The sequence below is a fragment of the Diabrotica virgifera genome, chromosome 2 (assembly GCF_917563875.1).
Source record: "Diabrotica virgifera virgifera chromosome 2, PGI_DIABVI_V3a".
Lineage (NCBI taxonomy): Eukaryota > Metazoa > Arthropoda > Insecta > Coleoptera > Chrysomelidae > Diabrotica > Diabrotica virgifera.
In genome coordinates, this window is record NC_065444.1 from 246,165,350 (window position 1) to 246,191,293 (window position 25,944).

Genomic DNA, 25,944 nt, shown 5'->3' on the forward strand with positions numbered 1-25,944 from the left:
CAAAAAATAATACTAAATAGGGAAATTCAAACGGAACAAATAAAAAGAAGAAGAAAGTTAGCATGGGTAGCATTCGGCAAACTGAACTATATACTCAGAAATCAGCAAATTCAACTACATCTTAGATCTAAAGTTTTTTTGATGCATGCATTATTCCGATATTACATGTGGGGCACAAACATAGACAAACACAAAAAAGAATATAAACATACTCAGAGTCACTCAACACGCGATGGAAAGAGCAATGCTTGGCATATCACTTAAGGACAGGAAAACAAACACATGGATAAGACAGAAAACCAAATTCACCGATGTGGTAAAAAAATCATTAAAATTGAAATGGGAAAAACGCTGGACATGTACCTAGGAGCGATCTTAACAAATGGCACAGAACAATTCTAACCTGGAGATCATATCAACATAAAAAAAAACCAGAGGCAGACCTCCTGTGAGATGGACAGATGATCTGAAACGAACTGCCGGGAAAAATTGGCTACAAGTAGCGTACAACAAAAAACAATGGAAAGGAAGACTTGAAGAGGCTTATGTTCAGATGTGGACGTGAATGGCTAGACGAAGAAGAAGAAGAAGACAAGAATCCTAATCAGAGTGAAGAAAATCTTGTGGCCTAAAATTTGCCCGACCTCCGCCAAAGATACAACGCCCCGTATAACATTGTTATAAGAAAACTTTTTCATTGATTACGTCACTATAACAATAAAGTCCTCTTAAAACCACTTAAAAGTATTAAAAAGCACTTTATTACTTTATTCCTTATTTGCCTATGCTTCTGAGGCAATTTCTTTTTAATGCGTCGATCCGATTCCCGGCTACGCGATCCGAATGGCAAAAACAATTGACTCTCGATTCGAATTAAAATAGATAATTAACTTTGGAATTTGATTATTCACTTGTTTCGCCATCGCTACGACCGACCAGGGCAGATTGTTTTTTTTTTGCTGCTACTTGTAGACGCTTCAATTTGAGTTTTTATGGTTTTTCTGTTTTTTTTTTCATGCTCTTCTTCGTTTTTACAAAAATATAAATGTATATTTTTATTGTATATACATGTGTTTTTCGGTTGTGCATGTTTTCAATCACGTTGGTCCACAACTGCTCCAAATAAACGCACGGTCGTCATTCCCGCCCTCTAAGTTATTTTTTTTTATTTCTTAGGGTAGCAGTACATCTAATCCTATGATTAATTAGCACTATTTTATTTAACCTATTCTGCTACTTTACTGTCCTAGGTAATCCCAATGGTTCACTTTAGAATATAATCATTATTGTTGCACATTTTACTATTGTGGGTAGGTTCACTGTCCGAATTAAAACTGAAATTTATGCCAAAAATGAATAACCATTTTCAATTTCGTTGCAAAACGAAAATACAGCCGCAGCACATTCTAGTCCCATCAGAGAGTGCAGCAAGCACCTCTACCGGTTTCGAAACTTATTAGTTTTTCATCAGGAGGCACACATGCTGCTCTTTCTGATCCAACCAAAACAAACACCGGCGTGCAGTCACGGATTGCAACGAACGAAATGGCATAGATGCCCTAGCGGCAACAGCTAGCAAAAGACTAAGTTTTCAATCTAATGGCATATAAAACAACATAATGTTACTCTACGTCCCACCAGACTGAAACAATGGGAACCTTCTGTGTTTACACCTCCGAGGCTTCTACAATTTGCAAGCCATAACGGATGCTGAGACTGAGGAAGATGAGGGAATTTTACAATTTATAATTCACGTCCCATCTGCTCAGCGCTGTAAAGTACCAACGAGAATGGTTCCCTTCATACTCCAATCAGAGTAAACATGTAAATCAAAAATGAATAACCATTTTCAATTTCGTTGCAAAACGAAAATATAGCCGCATCATATTCTAGTCCAATCAGAGAGTGCAGCAAGCACCTCTACCGGATTCGAAACTTATTAGTCCCTCATCACGAGGCACATATGCTGCTCTCTCTGATCCAACCAAAACAAACCCCGGCGTGCAGTCACGGATTGCAACGAACGAAATGGCATAGACGTCCTAGCGGCAACTGCTAGCAAAAGACTAAGTTTTCAATCTAATGGCATATAAAACAACATAATCTTACTCTACATCAGGTGGGATCAAAATTTCGGTCGAATTATTTTTAAACGCATTCATTTTTTTTTCGAATCCTGAGAAAACTAATAAGTATTTTTGAAAAATTTAAACGCAGAATGACAAATTGCAGTACAGGGTGTCTGCGTAACTTTGCACCATATGGAAAACTTTTTTAATATCAATTTTACGAAAAAAGTCATTCTTTATAAAGTGCTCTGCATAGTCTAAAACCTAAGGTGCAATCATCAGATATCAAATTTTGTCAACAGTATACCAGGTATGTCAAAAAATATTAATTTCGCTCAAGAGCAAACTACCTTTATATTTCAAAATATCAAAAAAATTTATTATGAAAAGTTATTTGTAATTAAAAACCATATTCAAATATGCAATAACAGCCATCTACGAGAAAAAAAATTTCTGAGATTTTCCTAAATTACTGATTCCGAATATCATTTTTATTTTTTAGACCTGTAATAACTCTTTTATTAATAATTTTAGGAAAAAAAGGTATTCTTCATAAACATCTGTGAATGGTCTAAACCTCAAGATGCAACCATCAGTTATCCAAGTTTGTTAATTTTGTACGAGGTGTATCAAATAGAATGAATTTAGAAAGAATTATTTCTATATTCTTTCTAAATTCATATTATTTGACACACCTCGTATAAAATTAACAAACTTGGAAAACTGATGGTTTTATCTTGAGGTTTAGACCATGCACAGATTTTTATGAAGAATAAGTTTTTTTCCTAAAATTATTAATAAAAGAGTTATTACATGTCTAATAAATAAAAATGATGTTCGGAATCGGTAATTTAGGAAAATCTCAGAAATTTTTTTTTCACGTAGAAGGCTGTTATTGCATATTTGAATATGGTTTTTAATTACAAATAACTTTTCGTAATAAAAATTTTTTGATATTTTGAAGTATAAAGGTAGTTTGCTCTTGAGCGAGATTAATATTTTTTGACATACCTCGTATACTGTTGACAAAATTTGATATCTGATGATTGCATCTTAGGTTTTAGACTATGCAGAGCACTTTATAAAGAATGACTTTTTTTCGTAAAATTGATATTAAAAAAGTTTCCCATATGGTGCAAAGTTACGCAGACACCCTTATCAAGCGTCGAGAGTCCCTAAGAACTTATAATGTTAATTTTAACAAGTCACAGAGGTGAAAAAACAAAAATTTATTCTGATTTTGAATTTCAAATATATCATTCAAAAAAATATTTTTGGCTATTCTAAGGGATTTTCAGCCCTCCATAATAATGTAATCTTTCATTCTGAGTTTAAATTTTTCAAAAATACTTATTAGTTTTATCAGGATTCGAAACAAATGAATGCGTTTAAAAATAATTTGACCAAAATTTTGCGCCTATACTCACAAAAAGGATTAAAGTATTATACATTTTTGTAATCAATATTTCAAAAGCTTTTAAATGAGGTATCACAAGATGTACTTTCCCATTGAAAGAAATCAAAGTTATGCCTGTAACCTGAAGAGGAATCGCGTAAAGTTCGAAACATTGATGGTGTAATATGCTATGATTATTTACTAAAAATAAATAAGTTAGTAAGGGGGGTAACACTTATTCCAGCGCAGTGAACGTGCAAGTGAAATAGTACGAATGATCTTCATTTAAATATTAATAAGTGTTGTAATATCAGTTTTACCCGAAAGATGAATAGAATTGGTACAACTTATTTCATTGAAGACCAACTTTTAAGTATGACTGTTCCATTAAAGACTTAGGACTAAATTTAAATGAAAGGCTTTCCTTGATAGACCATATTATCAATTAAGTATCCATAAAGGTTTCTAAATTACTTGAGTTTGTCACCATAAATTGCAATTATATTTCTGTTAATGCAATGTTTATTTATTGTTGCCTTATAGGACCCACTTTGAAATATTTTTGTGTAGTTTTCTCCCATACTTTCAATGTCATATTGATACATTAGAGGCCGTTAAATGTAGGCTTTTGAGATACAATGCATTTCGAACTCATAATATTATTATAAATAATGATTATATAAATATCGAGGAACTACTACGATTACCAGCACTTATAATATATTTACAGAAAAGAGACACTTATAGAGTAATAGCCCAGTAAATGAACGGGAAATACGGCGATACCATGTAATTTTCAGGGGCAACTCCGAATTGCATGAAAATTTGGATATAGGTTCTACTTACCCTCCACTTCAAAGTTGAAATTGTGTCGTTGGTTGCTTTTACTTGAGGGGTGACAGTCACTCCTTCTCGTGGGTGAAAAAACATATATTCGAGATAAGACCGGAAATGGATAAATTGACTGAATTTAAGCAACTTTGGTTCTATAGAGTTTTTTATGTAAGTTAATACTTTTCGAGTTGTTTTCGATTGAAAATGTTTATTTTTCGACAAAAAAACTACGTTTTCGGACGGTTTTTCGCAAATAACTCAAAAAGTAAATACCTGATCGAAAAAAATATCCTTAGTAAAAGTGTAGCTTATGAAAAACTAAAAAAAATGTGTATCAGTAAAGTCTATCAATCTAGTAAAAACAAAGTTGTAGCTCATGAAAAATACGTTCTTGTGCGTCTAATTCCAAATCTAATATTTCAAGGTGAAATCACCGAAAAATTAAGCATTTTTCGGGAAAAACCTATTTAAATTTTTTGAAGTGTTTATAAAAAGCTTTATTAGAATTGTTCACAAAAGTTTCTAGCATTACAAATAAGCGAGTTACGCTCAAAATAAAGTTGGCCCTCTTTTTTTTGTAAAAAAATCATGCAAATCTCCCCGTGTTTAGCTCCTCAAATGAAATTAATCGCTACCGTTTTACAAACAATTTACTTACTTATCTATTTTTTTATATGATCTGTCAATCTCATCGGTTTAAAGTACTTATTTTTGAAAGGGTTATAGTTAAAAAATCTTGAACGGGTCACTAATAACGAGTGTATGCAAATTTTGAACAGCCATATCTTAAACAATTTTTGTCTTGCGAAAAAACAAAATGAAACTAACATATTTACAATAACAAAACCTATGTTTTTTTACTCTTTAAGATTTTTCTTATCACTAATACTTTTTAAGTTATTTTGAAAAACGGAAATTTTTCAAAAATTTTTAGAAAATTTGGTTTTACTATAAAACCAAATTCTTTCAAAAATAATCACTTCAAGCCAATCAAACTTACAGATCATCCACAGAGAACGACAGTTCTCACCAGTGGCGCACAACACCCCTACAAGCGACACTATATATACACGAAATTTTCGATTTTCTAAACCTGACTGAATTGAAAATTGGGCCAAATCCCATCTTAAAGTTTAGGAAAAGACTCGTCCATCCATATGTTACCTCTCCATTTTGGTGCAAGGGTGTGGATTTTACGGCCCTTCCCATTTAAAGCCTGTTTTTCGTTCTCGTCCCCAAAACTCCCAAAAATTTTAAAAATTTAAGCCCGACCTTTGCGGCTTCTGATAGCACAGATCATTACCTTTCCAACGCATGTTTAATTTTGAAAATCGGTTATACCATTCAAAAGTTATCGAGCTCAGAAATATGACTCAATTTTTATTTAAAAAATGGAAAATGTTTGTGGATATGTATGTATGTATGTATGTATGTATGTGTGTGGAAAAGTTACACCGATCTGAATTTTTTTTTCTGTGTTTCAAGAAGGTGTGAGGGCCGATTCAGAACCGGTCTAATTTTTGACTTCTGAGTACCCGTAAGCCAGCTAGAGGACTAGGTAGATACAAAATAGCATATTTTTTGGGCGTATATATCTTAGGTTCAAGGAAAGACAGGAAAACCGCAAATACACCAAATCAATAGGGTTGAGTTAAGCTTTCAAGTGGTGCCTAAGCGATCAAGCTGAGACATACACACTGCTCGCCATAGCCAAAAAACTGAAAAATTAAACTTTGAAAATTTTGGTTTTTCGACAATTACTCAAAATTTCAACCTACGAATTGCACCAATAACTGAGCGTTTGTAGAAGGACTCAGGACGCGTCTAATGGTGTATACCTCATATCTGGAAAAGTTCGAATTTTTAATTTATAGGCTTCATAAGTTTAATCAAATCTATTTCTTACGGGAAAAACGGTTTTTCAAGCTCAATAATTCCTGTAATACGTTCAGTTATCATACTCGATCTTGGATGCTGGTCAGATACTACTTGTCAATACGTTTCAAATTCATGTTTAGTGATCAACATCAGGTAAACCGTTCAGAAGTTATAGAGCTCCAAAAGTATAATTAGTCCAGGAACTGAAATTTTTCACTTCGCAATTTTTACAGAATGGATAGATTTGCTTGAAAATTTGACAATAAGTAGTCGATAGTCCAAGGATCAAAATCTATATGATGCCGAAAGACGCTTTTACCATGGGGTTGTTGCCACCTCATCTCGAGGGTGGAAATTTTTTATTATATTTTGACCGCAAATGCTGGTAAAAATATTAATTATAAGCCAAAAATGTTCATTATACATTTTTTTGATAAAATTAATAGTTTTCGATTTATTGGTTATCGAAGCTGTTAGTTTTATATCGAAAAAATTACCAGAGAACGGCAGTTCTCGCCAGTGGCGCAGAAATACGCCCCCCTACACGCAACACTATTATATACACGAAATTTTCAATTTTCTAAATCTGACTGAATTGAAAATTGTGCCAACTCCCATCTTCAAGTTCAAAAAAAGACTCACCCATTCATATGTCAACCATCCATTTTGGTCCAAGGGTGTCGATTTTACGGCCCTTCCTATTTAGGTCTGTTTTTCGTTCTGGCCCCCAAAACTCCCAAAAACTTCAAAAATTTAAGTCCGACCTTTGCGGCTTCTAACAGTACTGATGATTACCTTTCCAACGCATGTCTAATTTTGAAAATCGGTTATACCATTCAAAAGTTATAGAGCTTAGAAATGTGACTTAATTTTTATTTAAAAAAGGGAAAATGTTTGTGGATATATATGTATATGTGTTTGAAAGTTAAACCGATTTGATATTTTTTCTCTGTGTTTGAAGAGGGGGCCAGGGCCGATTTAGAACCGGTGTAGTTTGTGACTTTTGACCACCCATAAGCCAGCTATAGGACTTGGTAGGTACAAAACGGCATATGTTTTGGGGGTATATATATTCGGATCAAGAAGAGCCAGGAGAACCGCAAATACATCAAATTAATAGTGTTGACTTAAGCTTTCAAATGGTGTCCAAGCCGTCAGAATCAGACATACACACGGCTCAGTATAGCCGAAAAACTGAAAAACTAAACTTTGAAAATTTTTGTTTTTCGACAATTACTCAACATTTCAACCTACAAATTGCGCCAATAACTTAGCGTTTATAGAAGTACACCAGACGAATTTAACGGTGTATACCTCATATCCCGGAAAATTTGAATTTTTTAGGTGATAGGCTTCATAAGTATGATAAAATCTATTTCCTGTGGGAAAAACGGTTTCTCAAGCTCAATAATTCCTGTAGTAGCTTCAATTTTCATACTTGACCTTAGATCCATCAGATACTACTGGTCAATACGTTTCAAACTCATGTTTACTGATCAAAATCGGTTAAGCCGTTTAGAAGTTTTTAAGCTACAAAAGTATAATCCAATTTACGATTATTCCCGAAATGGTTTATGTAGTTGTAGTGGTTACGACGCTAAATTTGATCTGGCAACGGGCAATCCGACTTCATTTACCGGCCATCTCAATTTTTTTTCAATCTATTTCGAATAAAAAAAATCTAGTGTACATTCGATGGACACTAGATCATTTGGGAGATAATGCAACAAAGGTGACCATTTATAAAGCTTGACGTGTAATAGAGGAACATTGCATTCAACTTCATACATTTAATTTATAAATAACTTTGGAAAACTCCTGATACAAGAATAAAAAACCGCTAAACGCCGTAAAAATGAGTGGCGCATAAAATATTCCAGCTACAAAAGATCTGATATGAATATTACGTGGCGCGAAAATGGATTTTCATTTGATGCAAAACAAAATTCTAGTTTTATTTTAAAAGATTTTTCCATAATATTTGCTAAATTTGAAGTAAACGCGCTACAAAAGAATTTCAAAATTCAAACTGTATCAAAGTTACTCTTTTGTGGCGCGTTTACTTCAAATTTAGCAAATATTATGGAAAAATCTTTTAAAATAAAACTAGAATTTTGTTTTGCATCAAATGAAAATCCATTTTCGCGCCACGTAATATTCATATCAGATCTTTTGTAGTTGGAATATTTTATGCGCCACTCATTTTTACGGCGTTTAGCGGTTTTTTATTCTTGTATAAATAATATACACACAGTTAAAATAAATGGTAAAGCGGTAACGATTAATTTTATTTAGGGTGCTAAATAGAGGGAGGTTTTCACAATTTTTTTACCAAAAAAAGCGGCCAACTTTTTTTTCAGTATAACTCGTTTATTTTTGGTGCTAGAAACTTTTGTAAAAAACAAATATAAATCTTTTTTTAGGTACTTTAAAAATGTTAATAAGCTTTTCCCGAAAAGTGCTTAATTTTTCGGTGCTTTCGCGTTGACTTATTCGATTTGGAATTAGACGAATAAGAACGTATTTTTCATGAGCTACAACTTTGTTTTTTCTCAATTTATATACTTTACTAATACACCATTTTTTTGTTTTTTTATAAGCTACACTTTTACTTAGAATATTTTTTTCGATAAAATATTTACTTTTTGAGTTATTTGCGAAAAACGGTCTGAAAACGTAGTTTTTTTGTCAAAAAATTAACGTTTTCATTTGCGAATAACGCAAAAAGTATTGACCTTCGTAAAAAACTGTATAGAACTAAAGTTGCTTATAATCGGTCAATTTATCCATTTCCGGGCTTATTTTAAACACGTGTTTTTTATCCCCTGAGAAGGGGTGACTATCACCCCCCAAGTAAAAGCAACCAATGGGACAAATTCAACTTTGAAGTGGAGGGTAAGTAGAACCTAAATCCAAATTTTCATGCAATTCGGAGTTGCCCCTGAAAATTACACTCCAAAATGGTCATTTATTGGGCTCTAAGGTCTCGTTTTATGCGGTAAATAAGTTCTACAGAAAAGCGCATATAAAAAAATCGCATTAAAAAATACTTGCATTGAAAAGGTAGGGATACGTTCCGTAATTTTCTAAAATCGCATAAAACCAAAACGTTTGTCAACCAAAATTTCAAATAAAATCTTAAAAAAGAAATAAAAAAATATACTTACGATATTTAGGTGGCAAAAACCTCTTCTAATGAAAAGTAAAACTTTACGACACTCACTTTAAACGTTTCAATGCAGAAATCAAAATGTGCTGCATATAAAACCGCGTCCTCAGTGGTAAATTTTTATGTGCGAGTGCGTATTGAACTAATTGTTTTTCGCAAAAATTTGCGTCGCGAATTTAATTGCTCGACCATCGAAAATTTGTTTGTCGTTCGTTTACACTGCAAACCGTATGCGACGCAAATCCTTTTATCTTCGTTTTGTGCGTCGAAAATTATTGCATCCGATGTATGCGACGAACACGTCCTAATCAGCACAATTTACGATGAACAGCTGGTTGGATGCAGAATTTTTACCAGTGAGGACGCGGCATAAAGTGAACAGATGGAACGTGTGCGTGTGTGCGTCGAAAATTCTTGCGTCTGATTTATGCGACGAACACGTCCACATCGGCACAATTTACCTCGAGCACGTAAAAAATTGCTGCGAACGGTTGGTTCGTTGCGAATTTTTACCAGTGAGGACGCGACTTTATACTGCAACTTGAAATCAGCCAAGTTTAAATTAGTCACTTATAGAAATGAATGAAGCATCGCTAAGAAAAAATACCTTTCAATGTGAAACTCAGAATGATGTCATAGCGACATCATGTAATAAGTGGAATTCCCAAATCAAATTGCAAACGCTCACTTTACCGATATCTGGATGTGAATATTTAATAGTATTAATTATAATAGTTGTTAATAATAGAAATTTTTGAATGAACTACAAACCGCATAACTTCAAAATCGCATTAAAAAAATCCGCCTAAAAAGAGACCTTACTGTATAGTGTTTTTCCCTGAATAAGTGCATCAATGTAATAAATTCTATTCCATCGAAAATAAATTGCGATGTTAACATATTTAAATATCAAATTTTAGTAGTATTTTTAAAAAGCTAAACAATAGTTTAAAAATAACGAATCTTTCTGCAATACAATATGTTATCCCTATTATCAAACGGATGATTTTCATATAGACATTTTAGGCTGCTGAGTAGGTAATTCTATCCCCCATTGTAGTTACATACTCATAGCATTATTTCATTACAAACTAATGAGCTTATCAGTCTTTGTCCCCCGTTATTGGCTCCAAATATGGTATTGATTGTGTGGAACTGCTACATACACATCCACTCTAACCGAAATAGCTCCCGCCGATAATACAGAGCTTTCCCAATCCCCAAAACTCGCAATCGAAACTAATACTTGAACTACGGCCGAAACTCCTTAATAATGAATGTTACATTTAGATATCTTCGGGGATTATTTTGTCAATTCCATTCTGATTTCAGCTTCGGGATTAATTAAGATTAATGGTATTATAATGAATAATTCACGGAAACAGAGATATCCTTCAGCTCGACGAAGCGTCGCTGTAAAATGTCCTTGTTTTCGAGTTACAGGGAACATTTCAACTAGTAATTAGTATTTGGGCTAAGTGAGATTTAATTAGTTTCTCAAATATTCAAAAAGGCGAGCTAAGACCTAAAAAATGTTTGTTTGATCAAAGGGTCCTTTACAGTTAAGGCATGTACATGTACGAAACTATTAATATAATTTCAGTTGAGTGGACTGTATACTTTTAGGTTGCTGGTCCAAGTGGAATTTAGATAGATATTATTATATACAGACAATATTATAAGTTACTAAAAATCTTACACAATTGGATATAGTAATTGAGTCAATACTCGCAATCTTAAGTTTGTATTTTATTAGTTTTTCAGTTACATTAATTTATCCTCCATATCAATATTAAAATAGCAGATATACAGAGCTCATTGCCTCATAGTTTTACCATTAGTCATACCTTTGTTGCCTTTCTCATTTCATTCAGTTAGGTACCTACATCAATCATCTTCGTGCTGGATATCAAATAACTACATACTTATAAGAATAGCAACTTCAACCTAGACATTGCCCTCATCATGTTTAATAGTTTAAGAAAAATCTACTTATTTTCTCTGCCCTAAATGCATTTGATCATATGGGCAAGTTATTCTTTTTTAACTATAAGACAAAAAATAAGATATTTATTTTATTTTAAAATACACCTTATGTATGGCTGGTTGCCTATCTTTAGTAATACACTTAATACAACCCAGCTGACAATTGGTTTTTTAAATAACGTTATTTTCACTCCGTATATTATTCTTGGTAGCTTAATAGTGAATACTTGTAATCCCAGCACATGATGTTTGTTGTTATTATCGTATTTTACCACAAATAAATTTTTAAAACTATTGGCTAGTGTACCTAGCTACATATCAGTTCACAGAACTTCATGTTGGGCCATCTGTCTCGTGCTGTCATCAGTCAGAAACGCTTTCTTACCTGTCACCTGTAATTATTTGGCTTTTACCTTTCTCTTTGTGAAGACAGAGAAATCAACTCAACCACCCACATACACGTGGTATAGTCATATGATGCTTTGAGGTATATCTTGTTTAAATTTCACCCATCGCCTGGGTATAATATATAACACGCCAATGTAAGACTTTTGGTCGGCGTTTTAAGGGTTTTAACCCATGTATTTTTGGTGGCTTAGCATGTAGAGCTTGTAAGTATAACCTAATTTTTTTCCTTGGTCAACCTTTAAATTTTTTAATCTTGTCTTCACTAATTATGGTTGTACTTATTTTAAGCTTAGAACATTCATGATGCTCTCTTTAGAGCGAAAAGTTCTGTCTTTTAATGTAGCCCTTTATTAGGGTTTTAAATAAATATACTTTTTACACAAAATCTCTTAAAAAGCCACATCTCAAAAGCTTCCAACTTACTCATTAAGTTAACATTAACTGTCCAAACTTCGGCACCATAAAGAAGAATAGAGTAGATATTAACATTTTACCATATCGGATTTGCAGATTGAGTCTTTGGTTACTCAGAAATTTTCTCATCTTCAAATAGGCTGCTCTTTACTTTACCGACTGCCTGCTTTCGAATTTAGATATTCTCCAATCATGGAGATATTCTCCAATTTAGATATGCTCTAATCCAGGTTCGTAAATATTTTATTTTTTTCACTTGTTCAATATCTCTATTTTTTATCTGGATCCTTGTTACGAGTACTATAATGGAACGAACATATTTCTTTAAAATTTACTGACATATTTTACTGGGCACAAATTGTTCACATGTACATATACCCAAGTAAGACAATTTATTATTACTATTATCTAATAAAGTCAAATTTCCTTGTCCAACTGCTTTAAAATGATACTTATAGTATTTGTCAAAAAAATTTCTTGGACAGGGAAAAAACTACAGCAAAAAAATTCGAATGTGCACAGCATACATACTCAGTTATAGTCCTCCGGCCCGGGAGGGAGACATTTTGAAAATTTCATTTTGGCCGGCGCTTAAAAGTATGTATTTGCCCACCCCTGATCTAAACGCTCCACTATCGACCACATTTGTACTCTAAGAATTATGTTGGAACAAGCTAGTGAATAGCAAAAAAGAATGTGTGTGTACTTTGTACGCACGTAAGAAGTTATACTTCTATTATATGATTTAAACGAAATTAATATACTTTTTATTTATATTTTATTTAAATATTAAACTAATTTATACTTACTACTTCTCAAACATTTTTATTAAAACAGTGCCAAAAATTAAAAAATAAAAGAATAAAACACACACAAACACATTAAAAATGCCACAAATGATTTCTGAACATTAATTGTCGGAAAATTTTTTAACTAAATACGTATTTTCTGAAAATAAAATTATATAATAAATATACTTACAATCATAAAATGTATAAAAAAAAAATAAAAAAATAAAAGTTTTTATTGGGATTCGAACCAGCTATCAGCGCGGTTGGTATATTGGGGTTCATTCGCCTTAAACGCTTCGCCACGGAGGCAATGTGTCATTATGTGCGAAGATCGACTAACTAAACGGATTAAGCTTTTGACATTTTTGAATTAAATTAAATTATTTTGATTTTGAATTGCAATGATCTAGAATTAAAAAAATACAACAAAACATAGAGTAAGAAAACAATATATTAGGTGAACATTGATAGAAATTTTGATGGTAATCAAATTATGTAAATAAAAGTATTACAAACTATGTATTTTGGTAGGTTCAAATCGGTAGGTACCTATGATACATTTACAATCATTAGGTACCTGTTACTTTTAAAAACTATTTAAATGTCACTACAATTATAAACTTTTTTGTTTCTGTCCTCACAACAATAAAACTAATATATTATACATTTGTTTACCTTCATATTGAACAATTATTTATTATTGACAGATTATTTCAACACCCAATCAGAGCCCGTATAACGTCTAATACCATACTGTCGGTGTGCGCATGCGCGCAGATCAATATAAATTCACCCTCAATCTCAATCGCGCCTAAAGAAGTATAACTTCAAAAATATAAATATAATGTTTATTGGCTTTGGAAAAGCCTTCTTTAATATGTACAGAGAACAAATCTGGAAGATTCGAAAACTGGATGGACTACCGATGAAATACATTAACCTGATTAGACTATTCTACAAGGAATATACAATACAGCCAGTTTGGCTCTGTATCAAGGATGCGTACTACTGTCCGTGACATTATTCCTAATAATAACGGATTGGATCATGAAGAAAATAAACGAGTAAAAAACAGATATTAAGTGGAACTTGCATAACCAGTTGGAGGACTTTGAGTGTGCTGACGACATTTGTCCCCAGTTGGAAGAAGAAGAAGAAGAGGGAGATCCAATAATAGCTGCAGAGGAACTATAACAAGAGATCATGAAAGAATTGGACTGAGATGGAGAGAAATACAGAGAAATAAAAAAGATTTTTAGAGGACATTTCTAAAGAATAAAAGAGAAGAGGATGCGCTGATCCAGCCAATCAGCCATCTTTTACTTTTGGCTAAAAACCGCAAGTGGTCAGAATACTCCATAAGAAGGGAATGCAATAAGAGAGAGAGAGAGAGAGAGAGAGAGAGAGAGAGAGAGAGAGAGAGAGAGAGAGATAATGATATTATGATGAATAATTCAGGGAAACAGATATATCCTTCAGCTCTACGATGCGTTGCTGTAAAATGTCCTTGTTTTCGAGTTACAGTTACCTCATATTCTATATTAGGTATCGTCTGCTTAAAGTAGAAATTATTTGATCTGCCTTTGAAAATTCCACACTGGTTTTTTGATTAGTTCCTCTCTGATCTTTTCTCTACATCTTTCTTATTAAGTTCTCGGTTGTTGTCTTCTTAAAGTCTTCTGATGTAGGTGATATTTTGTTTTGTTGATATTACTAATTGGTTACTTTTATTAAACAATGCTTTGATCTAATATTCCCTATCCTTCTAAATAATTCGGTAGTACTTAAGGAACATTCACATTTCTTTTTTTGAGTTTACAAACACATAAATTTCTTTTGAATCACCTTCAACACCACTTATAACAATTAGTAATAAAACGAATTTTTAATTCAAGCATTCCTTTCTTTACGTCCTTATTTCATCCAGCATCACCTGTCCCCTGCAAATATTTCTGCATAAACTCAGCGCCTCCATCAAATGGACTCTTTACGTCCTGGAAATTCCAGAAGTCAGTGCTTGAGAAATTCCCGAGAAGGGTTCCCACCCCTCGGCGAGCATTTCGCCAATAAAGTTAATTATCTTCCTCAACCCTATTAACATTCTTCCTTAGTTAACTCCCGTTTAGGTTAACTTAAAGCTGGTGGAAATCTTTCGCTTTTATAGGATTAGGAGTGATAGCTCTTCCTTGGATTATTGTAGTTCGTTTTCGTAAGATTTGTAGACTGTGGACACCTTAGTTTGGGGAAAGATTTAGTTACTTTTGCTTATTAATTTAAATAATTAATCCCAATTATAAACAAAACGACAACATTTTTCAACGTTTTTATCATTGAAATAAAAAAATCAGAGGAAGTAGAACCGTTACTCATGTGTTATAGCATTCATTGGTCATTTTTTTGGTAGCAAATTAAGTGGAAGAAGCAATAATATAGGTACTGTTTTGACCCACGATTACTTTACCGTGAGTATACGTTGCAAAATAATACTTTAGCAAATTAAAACAATATACGATGACACTTTTCGATATTACTCTTTATTGATTACTATACGTGTTTACAGATCTAATTTTCGCTGGCTTGAATACTACTAAAAATAAAAAACGACTCTCGACCAGAAATCCCTGATGGTGGAAAACAGAAAAATGTCTATATTATGTCCTACACACTTTCACCTTGGAAGAAAATTAATTACATAATCGTTCGTCACTGTCCTTCTCAGAAGCTGACAATAATAGCTTGGGTCGCCTAACTGTTAATTTACAAATACCTACTTTCTAAAGAGAAGGATTATGATACAAATGACAAATTTTCCCCAGAAATAGATGTGAAAATGAATGTATTTATAGATGTATAAATGAATAATCGGGAATCAAACTTTAAGAATTACTGATATGAATTTACATCGTAAAATAAAATCGTAAAACAAAATTATTAAACTATAATTGGACGAGACAGGTACTTAACTTTTTTGAAACTCCAAATAAAACGAGTTTCGTTTTGATTTAACTAATATGGTTTCGTCAGACTCTTTGTAAGTTTTCTTGTTAACTACAACTGTTTTTTGTGATTATGAGTGAGCTACTACTGGATAAGCAAGATTAACCTGCACATTTGTGTGATCAGCGTATAAATTCCTTCAGTCCTAGATACATGACTTTACAGTTTTCATTTGTCCGCTCCAATGTTCTCATCATTTTGGATATCTTATATTCTTATCTTAGTCCTAGCTCCCGAATACTGTTGGATATCCTTAGTCTTCGAAGCATTCTTCTTGTAACAATAACTGCTGTCATCGCTTGCCAAGAGCAAGGCTAATGTAATCTCTAAGCTTTCATCATATTTGTGCTTTAAGCTTTCTACTCAGATTAGTCCAGATTACTCCTGCTTAGTTCTGGACCTACTGCTTTTCCATTTCTGCTGTTTTTAATGCCAGTTTAATTTTTATTACTTCCAAATGTGTTATGTTCTATCATCTTTCCATATGGTGTGTTCTATCATCTCTTATTTTTCATTATTATTCAACATTATGTATTCATTTGTATCTTTCAGTGTTCCCTGTTTTCTTATTATTTTGTTGTGAGATTATTCTTCAATTTTGAAGTGAGAAAACGTGAGAGGGATCATCTAAAAAATATACAGGGTGTCCCAGACTATTTTATCCAGGCTATATCTCTTAAACGAATAGAGATTTTCGAACAGGACAAAAACTAGTCTATTCCATTTGTAATACACTTTAATATGGCGTAGAAAAAATCATTCCCTAAATATTCATCCCTTAGTTACAACCCCTAACTTTAATTTTTTTAATAGCACCCTGAATATTTTTTTATAATTTTGGATATGGTCTTCTATCGTCTATTCAACGGATTTTTTTTTAAATAAAATCGGTTCGTAAATAATCAACAAAATATCAGTTTATTTTTTATTTTTGTTAATTATGGTATAGTTAATAAAAATTAAAGTTATGGGTTGTAACTAAGGGATGAATATTTAGGGGATAATTTTTTCTACGCCATATTAAAGTGTATTATAAATGGAATATATCAGTTTTTGTCCCATTCGAAAATCTCTATTCGTTTAAGAGATATATAATAGCGTGTCTGGGACACATAACAAAAATAAAAAATAAACTGATATTTTATTGATCATTTACAAACTGATTTTATTTTTAAAAAATCTGTTAAATAGACGATAGAAGACCACATCCAAACCTATAAAAAAATATAGAGTGTGCTATTAAAAAAACTAAAGTTAGGGGTTGTAACTAAGGGATGAATATTTAGGGGATGTTTTTTCTATGTCATATTAAAGTGTATTACAAGTGGAATAGAACAGTTTTTGTCCCATTCGAAAATCTCTATTCGTTTAAGAGATATAGCCTGGATAAATTAGGCTGGGACACATAACAAAAATATAAAATAAACTGATATTTTCTTGATTATTGACAAACCGACTTTATTTAAAAAAAATCTGTTAAATAGACGATAGAAGACCACATCCAAAACTATAAAAAAAATATACAGGGTGCTATTTAAAAAAACTAAAATTAGGGGTTGTAACTGAGGGTTGAATATTTAGGGGATGATTTTTTCTACGCCATATTAAAGAGTATTACAAATGGAACAGACTAGTTTTTGTCCTGTTCGAAAATCTCTATTCGTTTAAGAGATATAGCCTGGATAAATTATTCTGGGACACCCTGTATAACACAATGTCATTTCGCATCCCACAATTTCATAGTTAATATACAAATTAATTCCTTGCAAAGATAGCACCGCACTAATGTAATAAACTTGAATTTGCTTTTATTTTTTCAGAAATTCCGGCTCCAACGACAGTGAAAACAACTACTCATCTGGCTACTCCAGTCGCCAAAAAAGGTAAATGAATTTTGTAACTTAAATATGATTGAACTACCTACTTGAACTAATAATATATTATCTGTATTTTTAATCTTAAAATATTTTTATCAAATAAAATATAAATAAATTGCTGATATTAACGATTTCAACACAAAAAAACTGTAATTGTTTAACAAAGTCAATAAGTACAAAAGAGAAACAGAAGACAAAATTAAGAAGCTAGCAACGTACAGGAAATATCCAATAAAAAGAGATCCAAAAGGAACCAATATCTATATATTCATATAGTAAAAAAGACAAAAAGTCAACAAAATAAATAACCGAATATTTTTGTCGAAGAAATAAATAAAGAGGAGATAATGTAAATGATCAGCTGCACCTTTTTCTTTTCTTTTTCTTTCATAACCCCGAAAAACCAAAAAGATCATCAAATTCTAATTGTCACATCATCGAATAACCCCCTTCGTCGAAAATAACAGACAGACGCGATAAAAGACCGTCTGGCAATTGCCTTAATTTGTGCCTTAAGGACATCTCCGCATCACTCGGAGAGTATTCTCTTCTTTCTTTTCATTTTTACAGTTATCGGCCCGACTGTATTAGTGTTTCTACTTTTATTCGCGGCAATATTAAGCCAATCTTCATCTTTTATAGCTGTTTAATAAATAAGTCCTCGGTTGGGGGTTGTTTTTACTTATTTTGCCGACAGCGGTGGAGACTGTTAGGGAAATATTTAAGGGTACTTAAACTGTTATTCCTTGTAAATAATTTAATCAGTATGTACTTAAACAATTGCTGTTGTTTCGAACTTCATGAAAAAAATCTTACTTTCTTTCCGTATAAATCGTATTTACACATATACCGAAACAGTATAAATTACTGCATATGAAAATAGTGTAGCTATCAATAATAAAATCAGGAACCAACTAATGGAAACGTTCAAGGAGATTGATCCTGAACCACGAAATAGAGTGCTTAAATAAACTGAACAAAACGCTGGACGGAAGGGCCGCCCGAGAACTTTATCGTACCGATCTATTATCGTTTTCGTACTAGATATTGGCATTCTATAGAAATAACAAATTTATTCAATATTTTGATATTTTAGAAACACCTTGTATACTTGAAAATATTTTATGGTTCTACGCATCATTAATTCCTGCATTTGAGAAAATGTTCGGAGACACACTATAGATTTTTGCATAAATCAATAGAATATTAGTCATACTTTCATTTCAAATTAGTTCATTTTTCTGAGAAATTAATAGTTTACAATATTTGCATTTTACTGCATGGATTTTAATGAAATTTTGGAATTAGCCCAAAGCCCAATCTCCTAATTCAAAGTCTATCCTATATACTATGGCGCTTTTATCACGGGGGCGGTTCCCACCACTTCTCGGGGATAGAACATTTTTATTTTCGAATTGCATGGAACAAAAGGAAGAATTTTAAGAAAATTTAAAAAATGCGCTCTATAATTTGATCTTATTTTTTTCACCCGTCCAACTTTTTGAAAGTAGAGATATCACTATATTAAGAGGAATTGCAAAAGAAAAACAATGCATTTAAATTCTGGTGGATGAGGGGTTAAATATATGTACTACTCATTTTTCCTTAAAGTACATTAGTCATAAATTTTTTTGCACCATATGTTTCTTAGTTTGAATGTAACCGACATTTAACAGTGCTCGTTTTAAAGGCCTTTTCAAACACTACAAAAGCATGAGCACTTTGAGCATGCACCAAAAAACAAACTCTTTTTACCTACCATATCTCTGTTTGTATTATAAATAGAAAATTTACGAAGGAACGAATCTCTTTATTATTTATAATCTAAAAAAAATTTTATATAGTGTTTTTAGTTTGATGTATGGTTTTTAAGGTATTCACAAAAAACCGTCCGAAAACGTGTCATTTTTAAATGAAAATGGCCAATTTTCAACTACGCATAACTCAAAAAGTGTTGAGTTCTCAAAAAAAAAAGTATAAATCAGTTTTTGCTTAAAATTAGGTTCTCTAGCCACTTCCATGCTTATTTTGACCAAAAAATTTTCCGCCCCCTTGAAGGGGTGGGAATTGCCCCAAAATAAAAGCGCCATAATATATAGGGTAGATTTTGTTTGAGCTATTCCCTACTTACTGTGAAAATATCAAGTACATCGATGTATTCGGATGGAATTCGGAGCCAATTACCCTCATTGACTGCCCTAAAATAATGCTCTGCTATGATCGCGTGAGAGGGGACACACACAAGATTCTAGCAAAATTTCTATTTTCTGTAACTTTTAGAGTTTTTGAGTTACAGCAACGAGTTTTATGTCATTGGAAAGGTAATGTTATATTCTTTCAAAATATGTAAAAATATACAGGGCGTATCTAAAAAATTAAGATTTTTTTTTCATTTTCGGTTCAACCGGAAGCCATATTGTGTGTAAAATTTATTGTGCTAATAGATAATAAAGTACTATATATGTCTGCCAAATTTCAAATTTTAGTTTCTATTATAGAGTAAGTTACGGGCCCTCGAATATTTTTTTATAAAAACTTCATAACTCCCCTCCTATGAGGAGTTAAGAAATTTGGCTAATGTTATTCAATTTATCGATAGGATATCAAAAGCATATCAAAAAATAAACTCCTTGGAGCCATTTTTGAGAAAATCTAGTTCAAAATTATGTCAAATTTTGACCCTTTAAATATAGGCAACCCATAACTTTTTCTGAAAAACGATAATATTCTTGTTATAGCCCCATCCTTAGACTATATAAATGTTTTTTCAAATTAAATTTATCTTAAACAAGTTTTTAGATTGGTAGGGAAATGTATCGAGTGGGCGGTCGGCCATGCTGGCCGCCATTTTGGATTTGGAAATGTCAAATTCCGTATTTCTATTTACCCATCGATGAGATAACTTTAAGATAAATTTCATTCGTTTCGGTCAAAATTTGCAAAAATGGGCCCCAAATAACCCCCCTATTTCGGCTCCCCTTTGAGAGGTTTTTTTCAAAAGCTTAGTTTCTCGACAAAATTCTCTTAGACTTACTCATACTGAATTTCATCGAAATCAGTCCAGTAGTTTTTGCTGGGCGGTGGCGACATACCTACGTACATATGTACGTACGTACATACGTACACACTTCCGACATGTTTTTTATTTGCTTTTTAGACTCAGGGGGACTCAAAACGTCGAAAAAAAGTGAAATCTGAAAAAAATTGTTTGCACGATCCTATAACTTTATCTATTATACTCATACTACGTATGTAGTACGATAAAGTAAAACCGAAGAAAAACCTGGGTAATGCAAAAAAAGATGAAGCCAACTCAAGACATTCGAGAGAAAAAAGGATACAGCCTGGTGCAATAGGATGACGGCATATGGATAATAAGGAGAAACGACGAAATAAATTAATTAAACAAAGGGCACGATATTGTAAGATTTATGAAAAGTCAATGACTGTCATGTCCATGAGACACGAAGATACAAATAACAACGAAAATGTCACAATGGAAGGTGATAGGAAGACGAAAAAAAGGAAGGTTAAGATACAGATGGTTAGATGACGTGAAAGACGATCTGAAAACTATGAATGTAAGACAAGGAAGATGAAGCCCACAAGAAAGGTATGAAGGGAATGACAACCAAACAGACCAAGACCTATCCAGGGTTATGATACCAAAAGAAGAAGAATAGGAAAGAGACCCCTTTTTATAAATAGCAAAATGGAGAAAAATAGCAGATTGTATTCCAATGCCTACTAGACTGGAAGGTAGTGTCAAATTTTTACGGTGATTTTAGCACGAATTTTATGAATTTAGTTTGGTAGATAGTACTAATTTCATAACAAAAATATCTGTCAGCTGGCGCGACCTTGGGGCTTTTAAGCATCAACATTTATATGTCGAATATTTATCTCCGTGCATTATATCCATAATGGTCTAGTGGTTAGAATACCTGGCTCCTGGCTTTTTCACCCAGACGAGTTGGGTTCGATTCCCGGCGTCGGAAAACTTTTTCTTATTGACATTCTGATTTGAAAAATAACTTTTCTTATAAAACTTTTTATATTTTGTCCTATAAATAATAAAAATGTGGTATTATAAAAACCATTATTTTTCAAAGCAAAATGTCAATTTTAATAACAAAAAAGATTTTCGACGCCGGGAATCGAACCCTAGTCGCCTGTGTGAAAGCCAGGAGGCAGGTATTCTAACCACTAGGTCATTATAGGCACGGAGATAAATATTTGTAGGATATAGATTTGTAGGATTATAGATAGATAATGTAGAAGTTGTAGGGTTTTTCGTTCAACCTTCCTATTTTATCTTTTCTTGCCTAAAGGCCCCGGTTTTGGGCCAGCGGACACATCATTTGTTAATAAGCTTAGTTAATAAGAAGAATATTGAGAAGAATTTTTGAAGATTTTAAAGAGGATAAGGTATATAGAAGAAGAACCATAGTATTATCGTACTACCAAAAAATCTAAAGGATGAAGAAGATGAGACAAAAATATTATGGTTGCGAAATGTGAACTTTACCTTCAACTTTATAGTTTTAAGCAGCAAAATAACAAATAATAAATAACAAGCGTTAAAAGGAACAAGAGAAAGAAAAACTCAATATTCGTTTTCTCTCTCCCTGTACGCCTCTGGGTTGCGTAGCGCATTTATGACACACAAATGTAATTGGATAGATTTTTCAAGAGGGTAAGATGTGTCTTGATATTATTTTGGAAAGGCCTATTATTTTTTGCGCTTTGCCTTTTTGTGAGGCTCTTATTAAATATTTCGTACGAAATAACCGTTGTAGACGAATATTAAGATAATTTCTGCGCCGGGATTAGTGTTATTGCTACGGTTTTGAGGAGTTTTCGATTTCGGTTGATATCTCGTAGTGATTAAATATGCATAAAGGCCTCCTGCAAGGGGAAGAATAAACGTTAAATATGAATAAAAGAAGTATGTATGTATTAGTAAAAGAGTGTAAGTGTTACGCTACGATTAATCTTTTTAAATGTTTTTTGTTTATAAGCTTGGTTTCGATTAACATTAATTTCATTTAACCTATACATGGCTTTTTAGTCATTTTCAATTTTTAATTAATATTTATGAACATAGAGGTCGCATAAGATTGTAGTTCCTTCTTTATCATTTTAATAAATGACAGTCTTCCTCAGCTGATCTACTGTTCACGTGGGCTCAAAATGGTTTGACTCAGCCATGTTGTCTTACTAATTAATAAAAGAATTTAGATGTGATTTTATTCACTTTTAAGGGTTATTATACCCTATATCTGTGGCTTTTGCCCAATATCCATGTTTTTTATTGTGTTGTTTAGCAATTGCTCTTCTATGAAGGTTTTATAAGAGGACGTAAGTTTTTCACTTATTATTTATATTAAAAAATCTTATCTTAAATATGTCCTTTTAGGAAGCTCTGATGATGGCACGTTATGTGTCGAAAGTACTTAGCTGATAATAAAATATTTTTTACACACTATCAAAAGTTTTTTTAAAAACATACACCTGTTTGCCGTTTTGACCCAATTATTTTTTAGCCTTCTAATGCCATTTTTTGGTATACTAATTGGGCGATTATTTTTTTGGCTCTTGTTTTTTGCAACACCACTGTAGAACATTTAGCAGTTTTCTAATATAATTGGGCCTTTTCCCTTTTCCTTTGTCTCCTGAAGTTCACAGATATCAATATTCTTCTGAAGTTCTCTGGTTATTTCTTGTTTTATAATGGTTAGAAATTTTAATGCTCTCTTCGTATTATCTAGGTGGTGCCGCATAGTCTGACTTCGATGACCTATCGGTGAGAGGGCCATGGAATGAATCGAGAAATTTTTACAGGGATCTAGGACCGATTAACAAAATATATAAATACCGAACGATGTAGACTTTAGGAAGTCTAAATTGTACATTCGTATTGTCAAGTAATAAATAAATATATTATAAATTAATCAGTTATCTTGTTAGAGTAAATAAATTAAATAAGTGTCAGAAGACTGTCTTCTTCTTCTTCTTCACGTGCCACTCCTAGCGGAAATTGGAAATCATCATGGCCACTACGACTTTGTTAGCAGCGCGCCTAAAAAGTTCAATCGAACTACACCCGAACCATTTACGTAGATTTCGAAGCCACGATATTTTTCTTCTTCCCACACTTCTTTTGCCCCTAATTTTACTCTTCATAATATTTCTTAAAAGTTCGTACTTTTCACCCCTCACAATGTGTCCAAAATATTCCATCTTTCTAGTTTTTATCTCATTTATAGAAGAGTGTGTACCTACATTAATTAAAGACTAAAATAATAACTTGAAAATAGAAGCATTGCAGTATACAGACGGTTCTAAATAGCAAAAATAACTTATTATAATTAGCTCTTTAAAAAGATGTATTCCTTTTTACTCTTAACGGAACTTTTAACCTGATAAAATTTGTTGTTTTTCTATGACTAATGCGTTTTATATGTAGCGATTAAGCTGTACACTTGATTTGAATATATTTTTCATAATCTGCTTTAAAGCTACAAAAAAATCCCAAGTATTTTCTACTAAAACAGGCCCATTAGCAGTTCTAAATAAGTTTACACCATTCGGTCTCTTGTTGAGCTAAAACTACGTTAATATTTAAAGAAATTTTATTTCAAGCTCGCTGAATAATGTATAAAAAACGTTAAACTTTGCAACATTCCTCACTCCTTTCATCCAGCAACACATAAATATTTGTGTGTACATTCTACAAAAAGCATGGTAATCTCTAAAGATCCAATAAGGTACAAGCTGGAAGTGGACAGCAAAATAATCTAGCAAGAAATAAGTATCAGCTACCTCGGAGTAATAATGCATAGTTATGGAGATATAGAAGCGGCAGTTGCCCAACAAATAAACAAAGCCAAAAGAATAGCAGGATGTCTAAACACATTATCTGGCGCAACACACATCTACGGACAGAAACAAAGGCCAAGATTTATAGGACAGTAGTTAGGCCAATTATGACTTACATTGCGGAAACAAGACTTGACACCACAAGAACAAAAATACTTATGGAAACGTGTGAAATGAAAATAGTCCGAGATATCACAGGAAAATCATTATGCGACAGAAAACGCAGCACATACCTCAGGAAAAGCTGTAATATGGAGAACATAAATGACTGTACACCAAAAAAAGAATGATATAGCTGTATAAGCAGAATGGGAGAAGAAAGACTGGTAAATATAGCAGGAGATAGATCACCAAACGGTCAAAGGAGTAAAGGAAGATCAAGGTAGAGATGGAGTGACAACCTGCATATCTGATGAGGAGCCATCCGAAGATGGAACAGGCGCCAGCCTATTAAGGAAGCAGGAAGAAGAAGAAGAAGAAGACATTTTAAGCTAAACAAGAATAACATCAATTTGTATTGTTATACCGGCCCTGTCTACCGAATATCTCTCAAGCGTTCAACGACCTACCATTGTCGAAGCGTGTGTAGCTCCTTAGAATAAACTAGAGGTCGTGTATAGTTTGGCTTCAATTACCTACCGAGAACAGGGCATTGGGATAAATCCAGAAATTTCTACAAGGATCTAGGAACGGTTCACAAAATGTATAAATACAGAACGATTTAGGTTTTTGGCAGTCTAAATTATACATTCGTATTGTCAGATAATAAATAAATCTATTATAAATTAATTAGTTGTGTTCTTAGTAGAAACAAATTAAAATAAGTGTTAGAAACTGTACATAAATTAAAGAGAAAAATAATAAATTGAAAATATAATCATTATAGTGTACAGATGGTTCTAAAACAGCAGAAGAAGCAGAGATGCCAATTTATGGACATATAATAAATACTAGGAAATTCTTAAAAAATATCCTTCAAGTGAAAAGCTTCAAGAAAAACAACTGTTATTTCGTAATATACTATTTGTATAATATTTAAGCTCTCTTTAAAAAGATGTATTAATTTGTACTCTTAACAGAACTTTTAAGCTGTTAAACTTTGTTATTTTTCTATGACTAATGCGTTTTGTATGTAGCAATTAAGCTGTATACTTTATTATATTTTACACTACAAATATATTTTTCATAATCTGCTTTAAAGCTACAAACAAAATCCCAAGTATTTCCTACTAAAACAGGCCCA

At 32.6% G+C, this 25,944-nt stretch overlaps 2 protein-coding genes across 3 annotated transcripts in view; both read left to right on the top strand.

The window, feature by feature from the left end:
* Positions 1-25,944, top strand: part of LOC114326742 (neurotrimin-like) — an 880,435-nt gene that overhangs the window by 831,409 nt on the left and 23,082 nt on the right. For both annotated transcript variants that reach the window (XM_050643137.1, XM_050643138.1), the window contains exon 9: positions 17,763-17,825. In XM_050643137.1, coding sequence (XP_050499094.1) covers positions 17,763-17,825 — 63 coding nt within the window. The remainder of the gene's footprint in view (positions 1-17,762; positions 17,826-25,944) is intronic.
* LOC114326749 (lambda-crystallin homolog) overlaps positions 1-25,944 on the top strand; it is a 593,088-nt gene that overhangs the window by 122,635 nt on the left and 444,509 nt on the right. The gene's annotated exons all lie outside the window — the stretch shown is intronic.